The 20,824-nt window shown below is 35.3% G+C and overlaps 1 protein-coding gene across 13 annotated transcripts in view; it reads right to left on the bottom strand.

Moving 5' to 3' along the window:
* The window catches only part of LOC138701176 (CAP-Gly domain-containing linker protein 1-like), a 463,706-nt gene that overhangs the window by 85,703 nt on the left and 357,179 nt on the right, over positions 1-20,824 (bottom strand). For 7 of the 13 annotated variants that reach the window (XM_069827828.1, XM_069827805.1, XM_069827820.1 and 4 more), the window contains 2 exons: positions 6,071-6,136; positions 5,598-5,666 (listed from right to left, as the gene is read on the bottom strand). The exons of 1 other annotated variant lie outside the window; for it this stretch is intronic. In XM_069827828.1, the coding sequence (XP_069683929.1) occupies positions 5,598-5,666; positions 6,071-6,136 (135 nt within the window). The remainder of the gene's footprint in view (positions 1-5,597; positions 5,667-6,070; positions 6,137-20,824) is intronic. 5 more of the 13 variants (XM_069827837.1, XM_069827884.1, XM_069827893.1 and 2 more) reach the window with 1 other exon arrangement.

Below are 20,824 nucleotides of genomic sequence, written 5' to 3'. Positions count from 1 at the left end.
ATATCTATACATGTCACGGAGACCCAAAGGGTAACGAGAGGTAAAGATTCCTAGCTTTGCAAACAATAGCCATTAGTAGCAGTAGGGAAGGATCACTGGTACTCATTTCTGTTAGAGACTGAGTAAACCTCAGGGCCGTAGTACGACCGGAAGAATTCAATCAATGGAGAAAATTCATAACCTTATCGGGTATCGAATACACGACCTTCTGGCTTGAAGCGCAACGCATTAGCCTCAACAATATCGCGCGCTCCCATTCGGAGCAAGTGTAGGCTTATAATATATTTTCTTCTATGGTTTAGAGAAATAATTTTGTTTCGTAGCATTTCTTATCCCAGTAACATTTCGTTACCTTACGTTAATGTGAAATTTTCGCTGCTCATATTTCTGAGTTTCTACTTTTGCCTATACGTTGTGTTAATTAGGTACGGAATATTGCTAATAAATCTATATATTCATTTTATGAAAAAATACAAAAAAACAAAAGTTGTTGGAGATATCTAATTAGAACTTATGGCTGTGACCTCACAAAAGTATTGATTCATGTACAGGGTGTGGCAAAAAAAACACTTTTTTAAAATGGCACTCTATATTAAATTCTACATATTTGAAATTTCTATCCAATCTTACATACAAATAGAAGTTTGACTCAGCATAAATGACGAATACTCTCTAGTAAATGATATGGTTCTTTCAAATGCTTGGATAATGTAACACAAAATAAATGTGTGTATTCATATGGAGTAGGCCATGAAATAAATAAAATAATGTGCACCTCCACATTATGATAGAAGAGTAATAGATTTCCTCAACCAAATGTTCCCTGCTAGATGAATTGGAAGAAGAGGACATATTGAATGGCCAGCTAGAGCACCTGACCTCAACCCATTGGATTTCTTCCTGTGAGGTAATTTAAAGTCCAGGGTGTATCGTGATAGACCGAACAGTATTGAAGGCCTGAAATTATGGATTAGTAATGAGATGGAACCGATCATTCCTGAAACTGTGAGAAAGTCAATGGACTGTTTTCGTGATAGACTGAGGCATTGCTTTCGTGATAGACTGGGGCATTGTTTGACCGTGAATGGTTCTCATTTTGAACATTTGTTGTAATTTTAAACATTCTCTGAAACAGTTATGTTATTGTTTTATTTGTTTCATGGCCTACTCGATATGAATACACACATTTATTTTGTGTTACATTATCAAAGCATTTGAAAGAACCATAACATTTACAAGAGTGTATTCATCATTTATGCTGAATCAAACTGCTATTTGTATGTGAAATTGAGTGGAGATTTCAAATATGTAAAATTTAACATAAGGTGCCATTTAAAAAAGTATAATTTTTTTGCCATACTCTGTACATGAATCAATAATTTTTGAGACCACAGCCATAAGGTTTAGTTAGATATCTCCAATAACTTTTGTTTTTGGTACTTTTTTAAAAAATGAATATATAAAGAGTTATTACAATATTCCATACTTAATTAACACACTGTATAAACAATATGTTGGTTTTACTAACGCAACTACAGTAACATACCGTATTTACGAAAAATGTCTCGTGACTTGAAAATATTGTTTACGTTTTTATTAGCGATATGTATCTTATCATGTTTAAAAGTAACACCTAACCCTAACACAACAAGAAGTATTTATTACCCTTCCTCACGCAAAAAGGCGTTCCTCCCTTTTTAGTGACATACTGTGAGAACATGTATTCTCCGGAGAAACTTAAACTCCGTCTCCCATGACGAAAACTGATCAAATAAAAAGAAAACAAGGAAAGGTCTATATGGAAACTCCAGTGTCCATTAGTTCCTAGAATTTATTTACAGGAAATTGAGAAATATACGTAACTTATATACCGAGCACCTATTTTCCTACGTCACAGTATGTTTCATAGTATCAGAATATTCTTGTAAGAGACCGGAACTGTTTAACTATAACAAACAAAACCTTTGAAGGGTCTAAATAAAATAACGGAATAAGAATATGGGAACAAAGTGTTAAGGTAGCCACCCATTCACCGGATTGTATCCGTACGGCGCGTTCGTATTTTTATTCTTTGCATTATTTTAAATGGAGCATCGCCCACCTGGTTGTATCGCCTCTGTCCGCATGACCGGATTCCGTTCAGAATTCTGTCCAGAGAATTCTAAACGGATTTCCATACGGTCCAAGATCGAAATAAAGAATGTCATCACAGTCTAGTAGGCTATATACAGTCGCGAAGCTCAATACGTAGTAAATTTGCAAATATTAGATAGTTTCTCACCACTAGGATCGCTAATATCGCCTCATTACAGGCAAAGCAAAATAGTCTATTGTTTCTAGCACCCTCAAAACTCAAGCTTCGTGACTGTATATAGTAGACTGTGATGTCATGGCAAATATATTGATTGCAAGGCCTCCAATCGCGGTAATATTGAAGGTATAATGAAATGGATGACGAGAAGCTTATTTTATTAAATCCAGCAGCATGAAGAGCTTTATAATTCATGAAATTAGAATTACAGCAATGTAATATCGAGGAAGAACGTATGGGATGAGATTGGGAAAATACTAAATTAACCAGGTATGTCCTTCATAATTTATTTAAGTTACAGAGCTTTCCATTTTATTTCCAGGTTCAGCTCAGAACATTACAAAGAAATAATGCGCTCTAGCGGTAAATTGAAACACTATTTGATGATTAATTCGGAAATGCGGACAAGTGAACGATACTACCAATAAAAATCTGAACGCAACGAACGAATATTTTCCGGTAAGTGAGCGCCTACTTTTATACGGAGGTATCACTGCGGTGAGTCACACAATAATTTTCGAAGTAATAAATGCTTTAAAATGTATACAAGTATAAATTTAGAGAAGTATAGTCCGTCCATTTTGATCTATGCCTCTGAAACTCAACCACCCACAAGTAACATCGATGAAGGAAAGAATAGATGGCATATACAGCAGAATGGGTAGCGATCGAATAGTTTGGTTATCAAAGGGCAAATCACTCAAAGGAAAAGAAAAAAAAGGAATTGATACCGGAAAAAGATAATAATGAATAACAGGTTCAACAGGCTACTGACCTATGTGTAAAAAAAGAGAAAACAGGCATAAGTTCACAACAATTTGCTATCTTTCGCTTGTTTTAAAGGATAGGATCATTATATGTAATACAGTAAAACCTCGTTAATCCGGACCCCGATAAGCCGGACTTCGCTTAATCCGGACAGGCAAAAAAGATAAGTTTGGAAAAATTAAAGAACCTTGTTTTAAGACTTACTTTTATATAATAAAACTATGGAATTACAATAATTACAATATTACACCTATAGTACTAAAATAAAGCAAAGCCATGAAATGTGCATTAAAGTAATTTATTAAACTATACAAACAAATACACTACTTCAAACAAACTTCCGCAGCAAGAGTTTCGAGTGATGCAGAGCCAGGTTCGTCAGGCACATCATCATAATTATGGGTATCACGTATGTACTGCATTGTACAGTATGTATTGCTTTACATTTTACTGTACTATATTGCGTATTTAGACCTAATCCCTTTAAATACACCATAATAAACGTGTTTTGTTGCTATAAACGGAATGTTAATGCACGTTTTACTGTTCCTTTAGGTTATTTCAGTTAATCCGGACTTTCGTTAAACCGATCAACTTATCCCCCCCCCCCAATTAGTTCGGATTAACGAAATTTTACTGTACTTCCAAATTCTAGCCAAGATTTTGAGTAGTTTTCTGCTTATGAAGAATAGCTACAACAGACGTTTCGGAGAAACTTACAAGCTGGAATATCTGTGGGGAGGTAAACCAACGTCTAATTATAAATATAATGAACTCAGACTAGATTCCCGACAGAGAATAGACATTTATTTCCCGTGTATTACGTCTATCATATAGTCTCAAAAGACGGTCTTGCATTATGCTAACCAGACAGGTCTAAACAAAGAGTTCCGCCATGTTTAAATGTCTAATGTTGGTTACAAATCTAAAAAAAAAAGCATATTCAGTCGCAAAGAAACCTCAATTATTTATATCAAAAAGATTGTATGCATACAACAGACGGAGCAATAACAAAGTTATTTAATCTTTTAGTAAGTTACACTGCCTATCACGACTACATTATGACCTATATTCAACATACTTATTTACTAATGTTACATTTTGTTAATAGGTTAATACAATTACAGGGTGATCCGTTTGGGTATGGATAAAATAAAAGCATTTACTACTGAACTTTATTTGTTGAAACTTTGTGCATAGCTATAACACTGAAAGATGGCAGAGTCCTCAGAGCTCAACATGACATCCATTGCGCGCCCTGCAACTCATAACGGTGATGCAATTCAGCCCATGTCCGTTGTAACATAAGGGGAGTGATTTGTTGAAAAGTTTGAGTAATTTTTATTGTCAGATCATCAATGTTCCTGGGTTTCTGTGAATAGACAATGTCTTTAACAAAACCCCACACGAAGGAGTCAGGAGGGGTTAGTTCTGGGGAGTTTGGGGGCCAAGCCAAGAGATAGCTGCTTCTCGTACTGGGTTTCGCCTGCGACTTCCTGCATGTTTTTTTAACACAGAACTTGTTTCTACAAATGTTCGATACCACAACATTATACCATTTCAGTTTGGTTGATAGGCTTTCCCCTCTACTCACACTCTTTACCATCCGTGACGGGGAAGATGCTACTCTCTATCTTATTAAAGTTCGACTACTTGACTTTGAACATAGTGAAAATTCTTATTATTGAAAATGTTTACCGGTAATCTATATTTCGAAAATCTATACTAAACATTTGTATTTCATTTTTTTTTGTTGTTATATAGGCCTAACTGACATATTAAAAAGCTACTGACACCAGAAGATAAATGTTTTCTTCACCGCTAGTTGCTACTCTTAGCATAGACAACGGGACAATCTGCACTGTGTCACTCCCCACTGACTTCATAATACAAACTGACATACCTTAATTTAATAATTAGTTGAAAATATTGTAAGAACGACACTAAAATATACTGAAACATGTAATCGTCAAACACCTGTGTCACTATATTTTATATCCACTTATGTATTTAATATTTTATTTTCTTGTGTGTACAACTTGGGGGGGTGCAGGTATAAGAGGTAACAGCTACCAGCCTATTACTGACAGACTCGGGGCAAGTAGAAGGGGAAAAAATTGCCTTCGCATCCTCTCAACTTGTATGAAATGTCGTTTAGGTACATCACGCACACCATACTCACGTCGAAATTCCCTTTGAACTCTTTTAACACTCTCAAATTTAGCATACCAAAGAAGATATTGTGCCTGCTCTTTATTTATTTTGTAGTAGCCATTTTAATCATCTGCGATTTTCATTTGTTCTTTCAAATTATGCATTGTTGATTGTCATATATGGAAACTCCATCTTCTAATCATAATATAACAAGCAAGAAATTTTTCCTACTATCATAATAGCTTTATAATAATAAATTAATATTATCCATACCCAAACGGATTATACTGCACATCCAAAACAATAAAATAATATAAAATGTCGTTATTGTAAAGGAAGAAAATGTAAAATCTCAGACACTTACTGGAGGTTTTACGGTTCTCGATAAACGTGCCTTCGGAATCCGAAGCGCCCTCAAGCCCTTCCTCTACATCTACAAGACCAAAGACAACAAACACAGTGCAAACAAAAACAAAAAACAGTGCAAGAGAAATAAAAAGGGTGCAAAAATAAAAAACAAGTGCAAAACAAATACATGCTACAACTGAACAAAATTTACACCAGAGCACCCAGGCACAGAGCATTCTACAAAACACCGAAGCATAAATAAACAGAACTAATGGAAGGATAACTAAGAGAAATGTGTCTATGAAAATACAACATACATACAGAGGGGGCTCCAAATTCACTTATGCATTGTCACCATGACTGAATGTGATATATTCAGTTATTATCACCCTTTCAAGATACTTTTTGCTTGACTAAAATCTAATGGAAATTCGTTTCCTATTTATAGACATATGTAGTGGTAAAGTTCTCCTTATAATATTTAATTACCTGCCAATTTCTTCCTTGAGATGTCGTCGCTGTATTTTCTGATACTTGCGGCGCTTGCTGTTCCATCTGCAGAAGTGCAAACAAACAAAATACAAAGAAATCCAGGCAAAAGCTACTTAAAACGTGGTAAGCACTAACAATACACTCATAAAAGTTAAAATAACCTAAAAAGCAAAACGAAAACAAACTTATCAAGAGGATAATGAATGAAATTTATTAATTCAGAGTCAAATCAGAAATGTCTTAGATCGTAAGAGATCTGTTCGTTCTTCAGTCCTTTAAGATTAAGACATTTCTGACCAACGAAATGTTTGTTAACATTAAGGGTTGACGTAAGCATGCATATATGTATAGATACATTTAAAAAAAAACTGTGCGGAATATCAACATTCCAAAGCTACTGGTAATGTCAGAATTCAAGGTCCATTTTCTACCAGATCCGCACATATTTTAAAAAATTTCCCTATGTAAATTATTACGGATAAAATGCGAGCATTTAGCAAATGACAAAAATATTGTATTATTTTACAGAATAAGTTATAATGTATTATATATTTAATGAAAGCGGAAAGTTGATTCCTCTGTTATAATCTGACAAGTGGGTAAGAAGTTCAAGTACTGAAATAAAATGAGTAGAAATAATTAGTGGACTGTAACAATTAAGGTTTCAATATCGTTGCAAGAAACATGTTATTAATGTTAAAAAAATTGCAATTAATAACATGCAAAGAAAACCAACGTGTTTTTTAAAGCACATTATCAATATATACATAGCGTACACGGCACGAGTATTTTTCGTAAGTTCAAATAACTTTTAGTATGTTCTTTCCAAGCAAATTATAAAAATATATGCACGAGGCCTATATTCAGTTGTTCTGGCTTCAGTTCTGCGGAATTCTTTTTCTTCATTTTAAGAAGTTGAAATATATTCTCTGTACTAATTTCAAAGAACCCTAGTTTATAGTAACAATTTATAACTTTCTGTAACGCCTTTTAAGATAACGACAGATTTTCTTAAGACACTTAATGGTGTGTTTCAAATGGTTGTTGCAACTTCTGTTATTACTATATACACTATCATTATTTATTTCATATACAGTACGCTCCTGTCTTACTTTAAGCCGTAAGTTTGACACACAGCGAAGAGTGGCAATACCGTGAGTATAAAATCTCTGCACGTACGTGCACTAGCACTATTCTCAAGTTGTTAATTAAGGAGTTTTTTTTATTCCTGACACATCATATTGCTTGCTTTGTGTTGTCTTAGCTCTTACATCCGAAGACATCGCACTGCGATAGTCCGTAACAACTTTATGGGAGAAACTCGAAACTTGTGAATGTCTAAGACTAGAATTGAAATAAATAATCTTTTCTTTGAGTTTATATGAAGAACAGGAAGTTGGTAATAATGACAATGAATGATGAGTATGAGGAAAATATGGTGACAATGAAAGTAGCGCCACAATAAAATAGCAAGCGATATGAAAATTAATTAATTATGACAATTATCTCTTATATTAGCGTTCCTTTTGCACTAAAATGGCAATAGGATTTCACGTTAAGAAAAAAACATTGGGCATATGGGCTATTCCATCAAATTACCAGTTGTCACAGAAACGCCAACCTACCACATATCTTGTACAATGTATTAAGCAAATGCAAGGTTCATGAAACCAATGTTTTTTTCTTAACGTGGAATCCTTTATATGACATGATAAACATATGGCGATAATGGAGAAATTATGTAATGAGAAGAGGGGAGGAATACGAGGAAAGTAATGTAAGTCCACGACAAATTAAAAGTTTTTAGCCTTGTAAAAATGACAAAGGACAGGAATAATTATTATAATTATGGCCATGCAATGGACAACGAAACCACGTAATAGATGAGAAGATGGTGTATGTCAGGATGCACTACAAATCCTCAAAATCCGGAATTGGAGAGTTGCAGCACAGAATCGACAAGTTTGGCGGAGAGCAACTGGGGAGGCCATGACCCGAAAACGGTCCGACGCGCCATTGAAGAAGAAGAAGAAGAAGAAGAAGAAGAAGAATGGACAAGGAAAGGTTACCGCACATTAGAATTATAGAGCAACGAGGAGGTTGTAGGAAATCAAGGAAAACCCTTTGAAATATAGTAATTATGAAAATACACATGCTTAAAAGCCTAAAATCTGGATTATTATGATAATGATGATAGTGGTAATGGTGGTAGTCAAATATTTGGAATTCTTAACACTAAATTTGATTTCTATTTACGCAGTTGTATTTTTAACATACGGGCACAATTATCATGAAATGGTAGAAGTATTTTCTTTTAGGCCTAAGTTGTGTTTTTATAGTTAAATTTGAGGTGTAGCTTAAGATAGTAAGCGCTGTTGTCATATAATTACGATTAAATAGTGTGGTTTTTATTGTAAATACTGAGTTGTAGCATGACACTGTATATACTGACATGCTTAACACACAACGATGGTGAAATGGATGGGGTTGTTGTTTAATCAAGTCTCCGGAGACAGGTTTGAACCTCACAAGTGACACTAATAAGGCAATCACTCATGAGGCAACTAGGCCAGGAGATAACGAGATAAGGTGGTCAGCTCCTTTCCCCGCACATTGGATACATCGCTGACTAGTAACATATTACACTAATCAGACTTCAGATGCATACAAACAATTGTTCTTCCTCTGACATGTATCATCAAGTGAGATGTACTGCCTGATAATACTGTAGTTGTACATATCAGCCAGAACCAGTGCTGTCATGGAGGTCATATGGGGCCATACATTGTATGGGAATCTACCATTTTTTTAATTAATCGTATGGGGAAAATAAAATTTTGTCTGTGTGGAGCCATATGGCATATGGGTGCCTAAGTTTTGTACATGGAGATCTGTACAGATCTTAGATCATCTCTTACTGATCCTAATTTATTTTATTTGATGTTCATAAACAAAAATTGTCCACCTCTGCAGCACTGGAATCCAGAATTATATAAAATAATGGTTGAAAAACAAGAAGTGCTGCAAATACACACTCCAAGATTCATCGAAACGAGTATGCATCTACGGTGGTGCTACATGGTGTATACTTTAAATCAAACTTGTTGTACAATTGAAATGTAAAGCAAAACAATTTCTTTACTTCTTCTTTATATTAAACAAATAATTAAATGACAGTCGGAGAGATAGAGAGAGGAGAGTAAAATATATTTCAAGGGAGAAAACCAGGGGTGGGGCGTATGGCCAAGAAAAGAATTACCATGACAGCACTGGCCAGAACCTCAATCAGGTGGGGGGTTTTGTGTTAAATTTGAGTTGCAATTTGAGATTGCATGAGTTGGTAATCTTAACATACAGTAATTATTAAATATTTGCTGCTCTTATTTTCAACCTTGAGTTTCAACTTGAAATTCGATATACGCGACATAAACCAGGATGATATATTTGAGGTTTTTATTCTTAAATTTGGAGACTGTAACTTGAATATTATGAGTTAGTTTCCTTGGCATGCAGTGCAATATTGACGAAGACCAGTTGTAGCTTAGTCAGCTTACGAATACTAGCCACAGGAATCGGAGTAGATATTCACCGAATGCTTCAGGTTCTCTCTCCATCTACATAGAAAAAAGCTATTAAAACTATAAAATTCAGAAGGCCTGCACCCGACTTCGGCTTCATAACGAATACCTCCGAATAACCTCAATACAAGGACGCGGTTATGAACAAATTTGGTCAATAGCACGACCTTCCGGATTGCCTGAGCCTGGAACATCTCCAAGGTACCAGCACTGGTTACCTTTCGCGGAATTACGCCACATCCACTCAAATGTCGCGTAACTGTAATACATGGCGCGTTGGCGGAGACTGGAAATGCCGGCGCTCTCTCGCATGATATCCTAATTGCTATTCAAGGAATTCCTCAATGCGAAACTCGAATATGAAGTATTCAGTCTATACCATGATTAAAATGGACTAAATATTTTAGTATCAAACACAGTAGGTACCGGTACTGCTGTCTATGATTCGTAATTTTGATTGTATTTCTTTATTACAAAATGTAATTTGCAATAAAATAACATAATAGATAATAATGTTTCTAGGTAAAGTTTAGCGGGCTTGGGTTCAATTCTCTGCAATAATGTAGAAATTTATCTTTGTCTTGTATTTGTTTGTATCCTCTTAAGATGTCACTATGTTCACATATTAACAAAGAGTTGGGCTACTTGCGAATGTCTTGTTTAATAATGGTTTATACTTCCTACAAACTCAATCCCTGAAGAAATAAATTATGATGTACAGGTATATAATTTATATAATTACGGTGATAATCATATGCCGGTACATCATTATTTCTTCAAGGACTCAGTCCGTTGGAAGTATAATCTTAATGATGACAATAAAGCTAATTAATACTTGAATGTTCATTAACGTATCAAACAGAAAATTAGAAATAAAAATCTGTATATTTAAATATTACAAACAAAATAAAGTTTCAATCCGTCTTAAACATCTATCAAACAAGACTGTAAACAACTCCTTTTTCAACAATACCGACACTTCTATGAAATATGAAACATGGATGATACAAGAAAAGAGTAGACCTAATCATGAATTACAGAAATGATGTTCTTGATGGCAGTCAAATTAACTTGGAGAGCTCACAAACATTAAGTTATATTGCACTGCATTATATTATATTATATTATATTATATTATATTATATTATATTATATTATATTACATTATATTACATTATATTATATTATATTATATTATATTATATTATATTATATTATATTATATTATCTTATATTATATTAAACAGGGTGTAAGGAGTATAAGTGCCGTCCTTTTAACAGTCGTCGGGGACGGTCCACAGGATCAAAAAAGTTCATACAACAAAGGGTCAAAACTTGATAGTTTTCCCAGAAAAAAGATTTCTTTCCTTATTTTATTTGCGTTATACTGCTTATATCGTTACTAAATTTACGAAAACAATTAGTCTACATCAGTAGATACATCTAGCAAAGAGTTAATATTAGTTTAAATAAACATTTGTGTGTTCTATTACGTTTTCGTGAAATTAAATAAAAATGCATGATTAAATTTGTTAATATTCTGGCGTGAGAGACTTGGCAAAGTGTTCAGCAGGCAGTACTCTGCACAGACCTAAGTACGGGTCAGCTGAGTTCAAGCTCCCTGTCCATAGCTCTACTGCAGAGCGGATGGTAGTTCAGTACAGGGTATTCGACAAGTCATTCATAGTTTAGGAATATCATAAGTTATTAATTTATGGACAAAGTCGTCGTCATTCAAGTGAGGCAAGAAGGATGTACCGTCAACTTTGTCCTTAAAGAAGGTTACCTAATCGGCGAATGTTTGTCGCAGTTTCTCAACGATTATTAGAAACTAGAAGTCTCTTACCCCGTTTCGAAAATCACACAACCAGAATTTTTAAAAAAATGATACTGCTTTACGTAAGCAGGAGAGATTGGGAGAATGTTGCATTAGAAAAAAAGTTCGTGTGATTTTGTGCAGAAAACCATTATTGTTTACTTTTTAGACGTACAATTAAAAATGGAGCAATATTGTTACATAAAATGTAAATTTACCATAATGTTCTATTAATGAGATTGGAGGTTTGTATTTGCTGCTCGATTTATGTAAACAACAGTACTGTCATGGTCCGCTCCTGCATTAGAACAGAGCATCTGTTTTGTACCGGTATGTCTGTACCCGCTTGTACTGTGTACTTCTAAACCCCCTCCTCCCCGCTTGAGCTGTACTGTATGCTCTAAATCCCCTCCTCCCAACCCAGCAACGTTCCCAAACGCCTAATATTGTAAACTTTAATAATTAGTTAAATATTGCAATTAGAAAAAAATTTTAAGAACTTTTTTCTTCCTCATGGCATGAATAATCATCATTTAAAATAATGACACTTATACCTCTTACACCCTTTATTTGCTTTCCTAGCCATTGAGGTGTTAGCTGCTGAATTGGCAATAAAATAACATTACGTCATATTATGTCTTCTGTCAATAACAAGTTCTAACTTCTCCATAGCTTTTTCTATGTTATCTAAACATCGAAGTCTAGTGGTCTGCGTTCATATGGTAGCTCTTCCAAAACTCTCTTAAGTTTGTTTCCTCTTAGAGTCTCAGAACATGTCCTATCTACTTAGCTTTTTTGACGTTGAATTTTGCAATTATGTTGGGTTTCCTGCTGAAACTCTCACAATTAACAGAACACACCCAACAAAATCAAGACAAGAACTTCAGCATTTCTGCCAGAAATCGAACTCGAGACTGCTGGATTTCAAGCCAAAAAGAAAGAGGCTATCGCTTAATCTACATAACGAAGAAATCAACCTTAGCATGTGCAGTCAAAATTAACAATTCATTTAACGTAAAGACCAGTGCAAGTGGTAGTTCAGTACATACAAAGCAGCTAGAATTAACGTCGTCTACATTATCTTATACGTGTATCAACATACAAGACTCCAGTGCTTGAATGTAAATGCGCAATTCATCAAGATTTTCTCTCTCTTTTTCACATTCACCGTGATGTTGTACCAAACTAAACAACGTACGCTGTTATTCTTCGCGCTGTGTGGGAAATACATGTCTACAACGAATGACTGCTTTAAAAGGAGAGCTACTTCGTTGAGGATATCAGAAATGAAATAACAGACAGAAACCAGGAGTATTGAATAGATGGACGAAATATACAGAAGAGTTATATAAGACAGGGAATCGTCCAGATGACTTAGTTATAGAAGACGAAGCAGCAGTATCAGAAGACGAAAAAGGATTCACTATTTTAAGGGAAAAAGTTGAATTAGCGCTTAAGGAAATGAAGAATGGGAAAACAACAGGAGTTATAGAATCCCCATTCAATTAGTGAAATGTTTGGGTGAAGACACGAAGGAACTTCTATCATTATGCAATGAAGTGCCTATAGGCACTATAGACCTGTAGATTTTACGGAGACAGTGTCGCTTCCAATATCTAAGAAAAATAATGCCAAGAAATGTAACGAGTTCAGAACTATCAGTCTGATATCACACTCGGCGAAGATTCTCGTGCGAATACTGAATCGAAGTTCATATTCTAAGATGGAAGAACAGTTGGAAGAAAAGCAGTTTGGCTTCAGGAATGGAAAAGGTACCAGAGATGCAATTGGATACAACGAACAATCGGCGAAACATACCTAGAGAAGAATAAAGAAGTGTATTAGTATTTTTAACCTAGAAAAGGCGTTTGACAGAGTGGATTGAAATAAACTGATGGGGATTCTACACAAAATTGGTGTGGATAGGAGGCTGTTCAGTAATCTTTATACGAAACGAGTCGAAGTCAGGATAGGAGAAGAAATGTCAAAAGGAAGTGAAATAGGGGTAGTACGTCCAGGATGGCTTTTATCACCTATCCTGTTCAACATCTACTTGGAGGATTTAGTGAAGAACTGTTTTCAGAACATAGGAGAAAAAAGAATAAAGTGCGTAAGATTTGCTGATGATACTCGTATGACGTTGTTAGCAGAAGAGGAGATGACACTAAGGGATATGCTACTAGAGCTGAATGACAATTATGAACAGTATGGAATGAAGATTAATGCAAACGAGACGAAGACTATGGTCATAGGAAGAAAAGTAAAGAAAGTAAACTTGCGAATTCTAAGTGAGGCAGTAGAGCAAGTGGACAGCTTCAAATACTTGGGATGTACTATAAGCAGTAACATGAGCTGCTGCCAGAAAGTCAAAAGGAGGATAGTAATGGCAAAGGAAGCATCTTATCGGATCTCTGGACAAAGAACTAAGGAAGAGATTAGTGAAGTGCTTTGTGTGGAATGTAGCATTTTATGGGACAGAAACATGGATATTTCGACGAAGTGAAGAGAAGCGACTAGAAGCACTTGAAATGTGGATATGGAGAAGAATGGAGCATGTGAAATGGACAGACAGAATAAGAAACGAAGCTGTGTTGGAAAGAGTGGGTGAAGAAAGAATAATGCTGAAACTAATCAGGAAGAGAAAAAGGAATTGGCTAGCTCACTGGCTGAGAAGAAACTGCCTACTGAAGGATGCACTGGAAGGAATGGTGAACGGGAGAAGAGTCCGGGGCAGAAGAAGACATAGACGACATTAAGATATATAGTTAATATGCGGAGACTAAGAGGAAGGCAGAAATAGGAAAGGCTGAAGAATGCTGGGTTTGCAGTGAAAGATTTGCCCTTGGTGAGAACAATATGAATCAATGAATTCGTTGTAAATCATGTTTTGTTTGCAACAGTCATCCTCTTTCGTAGAATAGTTACCATGAGATCCGATTCGCGGATTCAAACCTGTTGACAATGACGCATTGAAGGCGATAAAAATTCTTCGGAAAGAAGGGAAAGCCAGGGATTCCGAGCAGTAAATTTGTTGAACATATGAACTGTGTCTCTTTCGCCTCAAAAATAATATGATCCATATTAGGAATGGAATTCATATTGTCAAGATAGAGAAGGGATTAAGTTATAATATCTAAGGATGTCAACAATAAACCATTTTGAACGAATAAAGTTTGATTCTTTTATTTTATACGGTCGAAACAGACAATTTGTGTAGGTATCGGATGAACATCGGAAAAGATCAAAGTTTGTGTGTTCAGCAGAGTCTTTAATCACACTTCTAAGAACCTCTTCTACTGGTAATGTCTGTCAATATGGACTTACTCACTTTACAATATTCATGACAAAGCTATTTTATTACAGTTAATTTTTACATAGCCTTGAATTGAAAAATAACAGTAATCGACAAGGAACACATTCTTAGGGTTAGGGTTGCAATTAAATGAAGATACTAATGCTAGTCAAGCATCTTGAGTATGACTGTGAGCTATGCATAATATTGTTTTCTCTGAAATGTAATCAAATCTGATGACTCTGGAATGTTGCAAGATTTTCAGTGAGCTTCGCGTAACATTCCCTAAAAATTAATGATAATTGGTGTAATTGAAGTCTGTAGGCATCATATGCGTTATATTTCTATTTTCATGTTTATATATATCAGCAGTTATTAACCTTTACTATATTTCTATCCACTGAAGCACATACATAAATAATTTGATAAGTCGTGACATTATCTATACTTTGCATTGAAATTATTATTATTAGCCTATTATTATTATTATTAGCCTATTATTATTATTATTATTATTATTATTATTATTATTATTATTATTATTATTATTATTGTTATTATTATTAGTGTTAGTTGGGAGACCGGAGGGCAAAGGACCTTTGGGGAGGCCCAGACGTAGATGGGAGGATAATATTAAAATGGATTTGAGGGAGGTGGGATATGATGGTAGAGACTGGATTAATCTTGCACAGGATAGGGACCGATGGCGGGCTATGTGAGGGCGGCAATGAACCTCCGGGTTTCTTAAAAGCCATTTGTAAGTTATTATTATTATTATTATTATTATTATTATTATTATTATTATTATTATTATTATTATTAATACTATCATCATCATCATCATCATCATCATCATTATCATCATCAAACCTTATAAGCTATGAAAGCTCTTGGATTACAATATAATATCACTGCACTCTGTCTTGACAACAATTTCCCAGTTATCATATTTTTCTAAATTGTTATGTCCATTTTCAACTAATCCCAGTATCAAAGCCTAGGTCTTCTCAGTGACCTTTTCTCTAAAGGAGTGTCTCTAAACACCCTTCTAACTCTTTTTTCTTCTGGAGTTCTTAGTACACGCCCAATCCGTCACAATCTTGATATTTTAATTCTGGCCACAATATCGGGTTCATTATAAATATCATAAATTTCATTATTGTGTAGTTTCCTTCAGTCCAAAATATCTGCATCTCGAACTGCTCCCAACATTCTTCTCAAAAGCTTTCTTTTAAAAAATTTGTTCAATTTATTCTCATCTGTTTTCGTGAGTGCCCATGTCCCACAAGCAGACTAAAACAGGCATTTTTTACTTGGTTATTTGACGATGATGCATCGACTACTGGATTATTTAGCGTCGATTGAATTGGTGATAGCGAGATGATATCTCGCGACATGAGGCCGAGGATTCACCGTAGATTACTTAACGTTTACCTAACGGTTCGGATAAACCTCGGAAAAACCCAAACAGGTAATTAGCCCAAGCACGAATCGAACTCACGCCCGGGAGCAACTCCAGATCAGCAGGCAAACGCGCTACCGCCAGAGTTACGTCGGTGGCCAACTGGCATTATTAAAGTATATTTTTAATCTCTATGTTTGTGAGACATGGACATTCACATTATTATTATTATTATTATTATTATTATTATTATTATTATTATTATTATTATTATTATTATTATTATTGTTATTATTAACACTACTACTACCACTAATTTAAATTCTCTCGCACCACACGGATGGGTAGTCGTTTTCTTTTGATGTAAAGACTTTACATTAACTTATTTTCACGCCTCTTAATAACGAGAAAAACTATTCGTTAAAAGGGACATTCATCTTATTTTATACTTAATTACTGTACATATTAATGTCATTACTTTGTTCCAGATTTTATATTATTATGCCTTTAATTAGTTTCATTAATTAGTTTGTATTATAGTGCTTTAAATTAATTTTATGTTTTAATCACTTAAGTTATTCTCCTTACAACGCAAGACATGACAACAGACAATCAGTAAAGTTGTAAGCGAGATCCTAACTTGCACTGTCAGTTGGGCGTAGTTTCAAGCCTACACCGCAGAACATGTAGCCTATACACTATAATTTTAAAGAGCTGTTTAATGTACGTTGTGAACTTTATTGTAGAACATTTCACTTCCTGTTTTCTCTTTGTGAATACCTACACTACATTTCTGCGTCCGTGGTTCATTGTGATATTATCCTTCTCTCATAGATCCGTCAAATAGTCTTATCACTTCACGTCAAGTAACTAATATCGGAGAATATTAGTAGCTGAAGTTACTGCGTAGGAAAAACGCCCTTGCAGCAGTATAAGGTGGAAGAATGCTACTCCCACATAAACAGGAAAACAACAGTTATCTATAATTTAATTTTTAGTTAACGGCAACTGAATCGAAGAAAATCATTATAGTAAATTTATGTAGACACAGTCGTGTCACAGATCTCTTCGCCGACAGTTCGCTTGTGGGTATATAGTGAAACATACGTGATGGGCAAAGTAGCTGATTAGCAGTTCCTTCTCCGAATACTTAAGGTTTTAAAATATACGTACCTTGCCTCTTCTACTGCATCATTCCTACATTATTCCCGTATCATCATCTTATAATCTGATGCCCCTCTTTAGATAATGGTTACTATGTCTACCACTACGCCCTAAATTCTCGGGTTCAAATCCGGTAAAAGACGATCGATTTTTAAAGCGCGACAAAAATCTTGAGCATAGCTTGACGGCATGTAATCGAATAGAACTGTCATTATCTGAGAGACTTCACCAAAAGTCCTACGTCCCAGATGTTACTAGCTTCAGGTTATCAGCTCTTCACATACTTTCTGCCGGTTATCACAGTTGAGATTGCAGTAGATTCTGTGAGACCACAAAGGCCTATGACAGATTAAGCAGAATTTAAGAGTTTAAAATATGATAATAAGCACAAAAAGCCAATAGTCTTCATATGCCTCAACGCCGTCTCAATGCTCTAAAAAAATATATATATATTTTATTTAACGACGCTCGCAACTGCCGAGGTTATATCAGCGTCGCCGGTGTGCCGAAATTTGGTCCCACAGGAGTTCTTTTATGTGCCACTAAATCTAGTGACATGAGCCTGTCGCATTTAAGCACACTAAAGCTTTCGTTTTTTGAACCGAGGCATGCGACGTGCGAGGTGCGAGGCCCGCCTCGCACAAATCGGACTACACGAGAGATAGTGAGTGGTTTCTATAACTGCGAGATGCGAGGTCTGCGCTCCTCGCAGCCATAGAAACCACTCATTGTCTCTCGTGTAGTCCAGATTTGTGCGAGGCTCAGAAAAACTAAGGCTTTAAATGCCATCGACCTGGGCCGGGATCGAACCCACAACCTCGGGCACATAAGGCCAGCTCTGTACCGCCTATGCCACCCAGGGCGACACCGCTCTCAATCTCAATTTATATTGATCCTGTGCATCGCTCACCTCTAGTTCCTCTTCCATGGCAATTTTCACATTTTTTTCTTCACGGTTCACATTTTTCCAACCCTAGAGGTTGCTTTTCTAATCTCTTCACAATACATCTATCTTACCCACTTTTTTTTTTTTTTAATTTCAGCAGTAATACTGTATTCTTTCTCGTAGAGCGTCACAGGTAAGTCCATTTCTACAACTCTAAGTCGACTGTCATCACCTTGGTTCTGAACATATAGGCTACTTCATAACATAATAATCAATACAAGATGGACCGAAATAAATAAATAAATAAATAAATAAATAAGTAAATAAATAAATAAGTAAATAAATAAATGATATTATAGCTTAAAAGAGAGCTACATTCAAACAGAGGCAGGCTACACCTATTCTATTATGTTTGTCGTAGACTAGCAGTTTCTAGGCAGATTTTTTGGCATCCCACAAAATCGTTATTTTTTATAACGCTTTATCAACTGTTATGGTTACCTAGCGTCTGAGTGAGATGAAGGTGATAATGCCGACGAAATGAGTCCAGGGTCCAGCGCCGAAGTTACCCAGCATTTCTCTTAATAGGTTGAGAGAAAACCACGAAAAAAACCTCAACCAGGTAACTTGTTCCAACCAGGATCTGAACCCGTGTTTACTCGCTATACAGTCAGGCATGCTAATCGTTACTCCACAGCGGTGGATACAACCGTTATTATTATTATTATTATTATTATTATTATTATTATTATTATTATAACATACTAAGTGTCTGTATTTTCAAGCAACATTAAGGATTACAACTGCAGTCAAAGCTGCTTAATGGAAGTGTTATGGTTCATGATATATTACTTGAGAAGCAGCATGGGGTAAAAGTGACATCATAGTCTTAATAAGTAGAATTACGTACTGGATAACGGCTTTGGGCTGACAATGTGACGAGAAATATTTTATATTCATAATTTATCGCTGAAAATTCGCACAACATTTATATAACTAAAATATTAATTACTAAATTACAGGGTGTCACGGCTCTTGAAGTTGTATTTAAGCAACATTATTGCAATGAAATTCTTAGACACTGCTGAGATTGATTAAATCTGTCATGTCTTGCGGCAGTGAAGTTGGGTAAATGAGATGCCATTTTAACAGGACTTGATTAAAATTCTGGAACTTTGCCCGTCAATTTTTGGAAAGGTCATTGGCATTATGTTACCCTTGCAAAGATGTGATTTAACTCGAAATGGCAAGTTCACTCTGGAACTGCGAAGATCCCATCATAATAATATACTAATTTATCTTCTTCGTGTAAACCTTTTACATAAACAAATACCGGTATTCACTTAATTGCAATTACGGTATGTGGTTGCGTTTCTTTTCTATTTTGAATTCTTTAGAAATTTCTTTCTTAATACATTTTAGTTTGCTTGTCTCATAATAAAACATGTACTATTTATTATTATTATTATTATTATTATTATTATTATTATTATTATTACACTTAGGAACAAAAAGATAGATTACTTGAAGGAAAAACTCAATGAGGTAGAAACAATTAATTAATAAGAATAAAACCATTAGATAGTGAAGAATCGGTAGAACGGAGAAAAATTCTTTCCGGCACCGATTCTTCACCATATGGAAACGCAGAATTACTGCACTGAAACTCCATATGAGCCGTTCAGAGCAGAAGTGGTGTAATGAGGTTTAAAGTAAAAATTCTGTAAAATACAACGCACAGTAGCAGTTAATATGTCCTTCGTGCTATCCGCTGACTACTAATAGTTTAAATAAAATGAATATTAATTACTACTTTGTGCTGTATTTTACTGAATGTTTACTTTAACTCTCATTACCCATTTTTGATTTACACCACTTCTGCTCTGAACGGCTCATTTGCACTTCGGTACGTCATAGTAATATGATAAAGCGTAAGTAATCACTTTGTGATTCAAGACGGCGCCATATTCCGTCGGACCCCGGCCACTTAGTCACTCGTAATAAGTGCACCTCTGTACTTGTGGCTGGACATTGTGTCTACTGTCACACATATTGAGACACTGTACATGAGAGTCGGCCAACAAAGGGAAACACAATAGGTAGAACTTAAAATGAGAGGGATTCAATCCGGCATCGGAACTTGAATCTGGTGTGGCTTAGTGGATAACGCGCAGCACTTAAAGCTGGAAACCCGGGTTCGAGGCCCGGTGTCGGAGAGAATTTTTCTCCGTTCTGCCGATTCTTCACCATATGGAAACGCAAAATTACTGAATTATTGCACTGAAACTCCATATGTACTTCAGTAAATCACAGTAAAAACATTAGAAATTTATATAAGGGCATAAAGGAATTTAACAAAGAATATCAAGCAAGGGTAAACGTTATCAAGGATGAGAATGGTGACTTGTTTGCAGACTCTCATTCAATCCTGAACAGATGAAAAAATTTTTGGGCAACTACTAAATGTGCATAGGCCATAGGAACGATATTCAAATACAAAACTGCTGAACCATTTTTATACCCGAACCCACACTTTTTGAAGTCGAATTTGCGATAGAAAACATGGAAAAGTACAAGTCTTCAGGTATTGAGCAAATTTCAGCAAAATTAATA

Source organism: Periplaneta americana, chromosome 1 (genome assembly GCF_040183065.1).
Source record: "Periplaneta americana isolate PAMFEO1 chromosome 1, P.americana_PAMFEO1_priV1, whole genome shotgun sequence".
In the NCBI taxonomy this organism is placed as follows: Eukaryota; Metazoa; Arthropoda; class Insecta; order Blattodea; family Blattidae; genus Periplaneta; species Periplaneta americana.
This window is presented reverse-complemented; position numbering and strand designations above follow the sequence as displayed.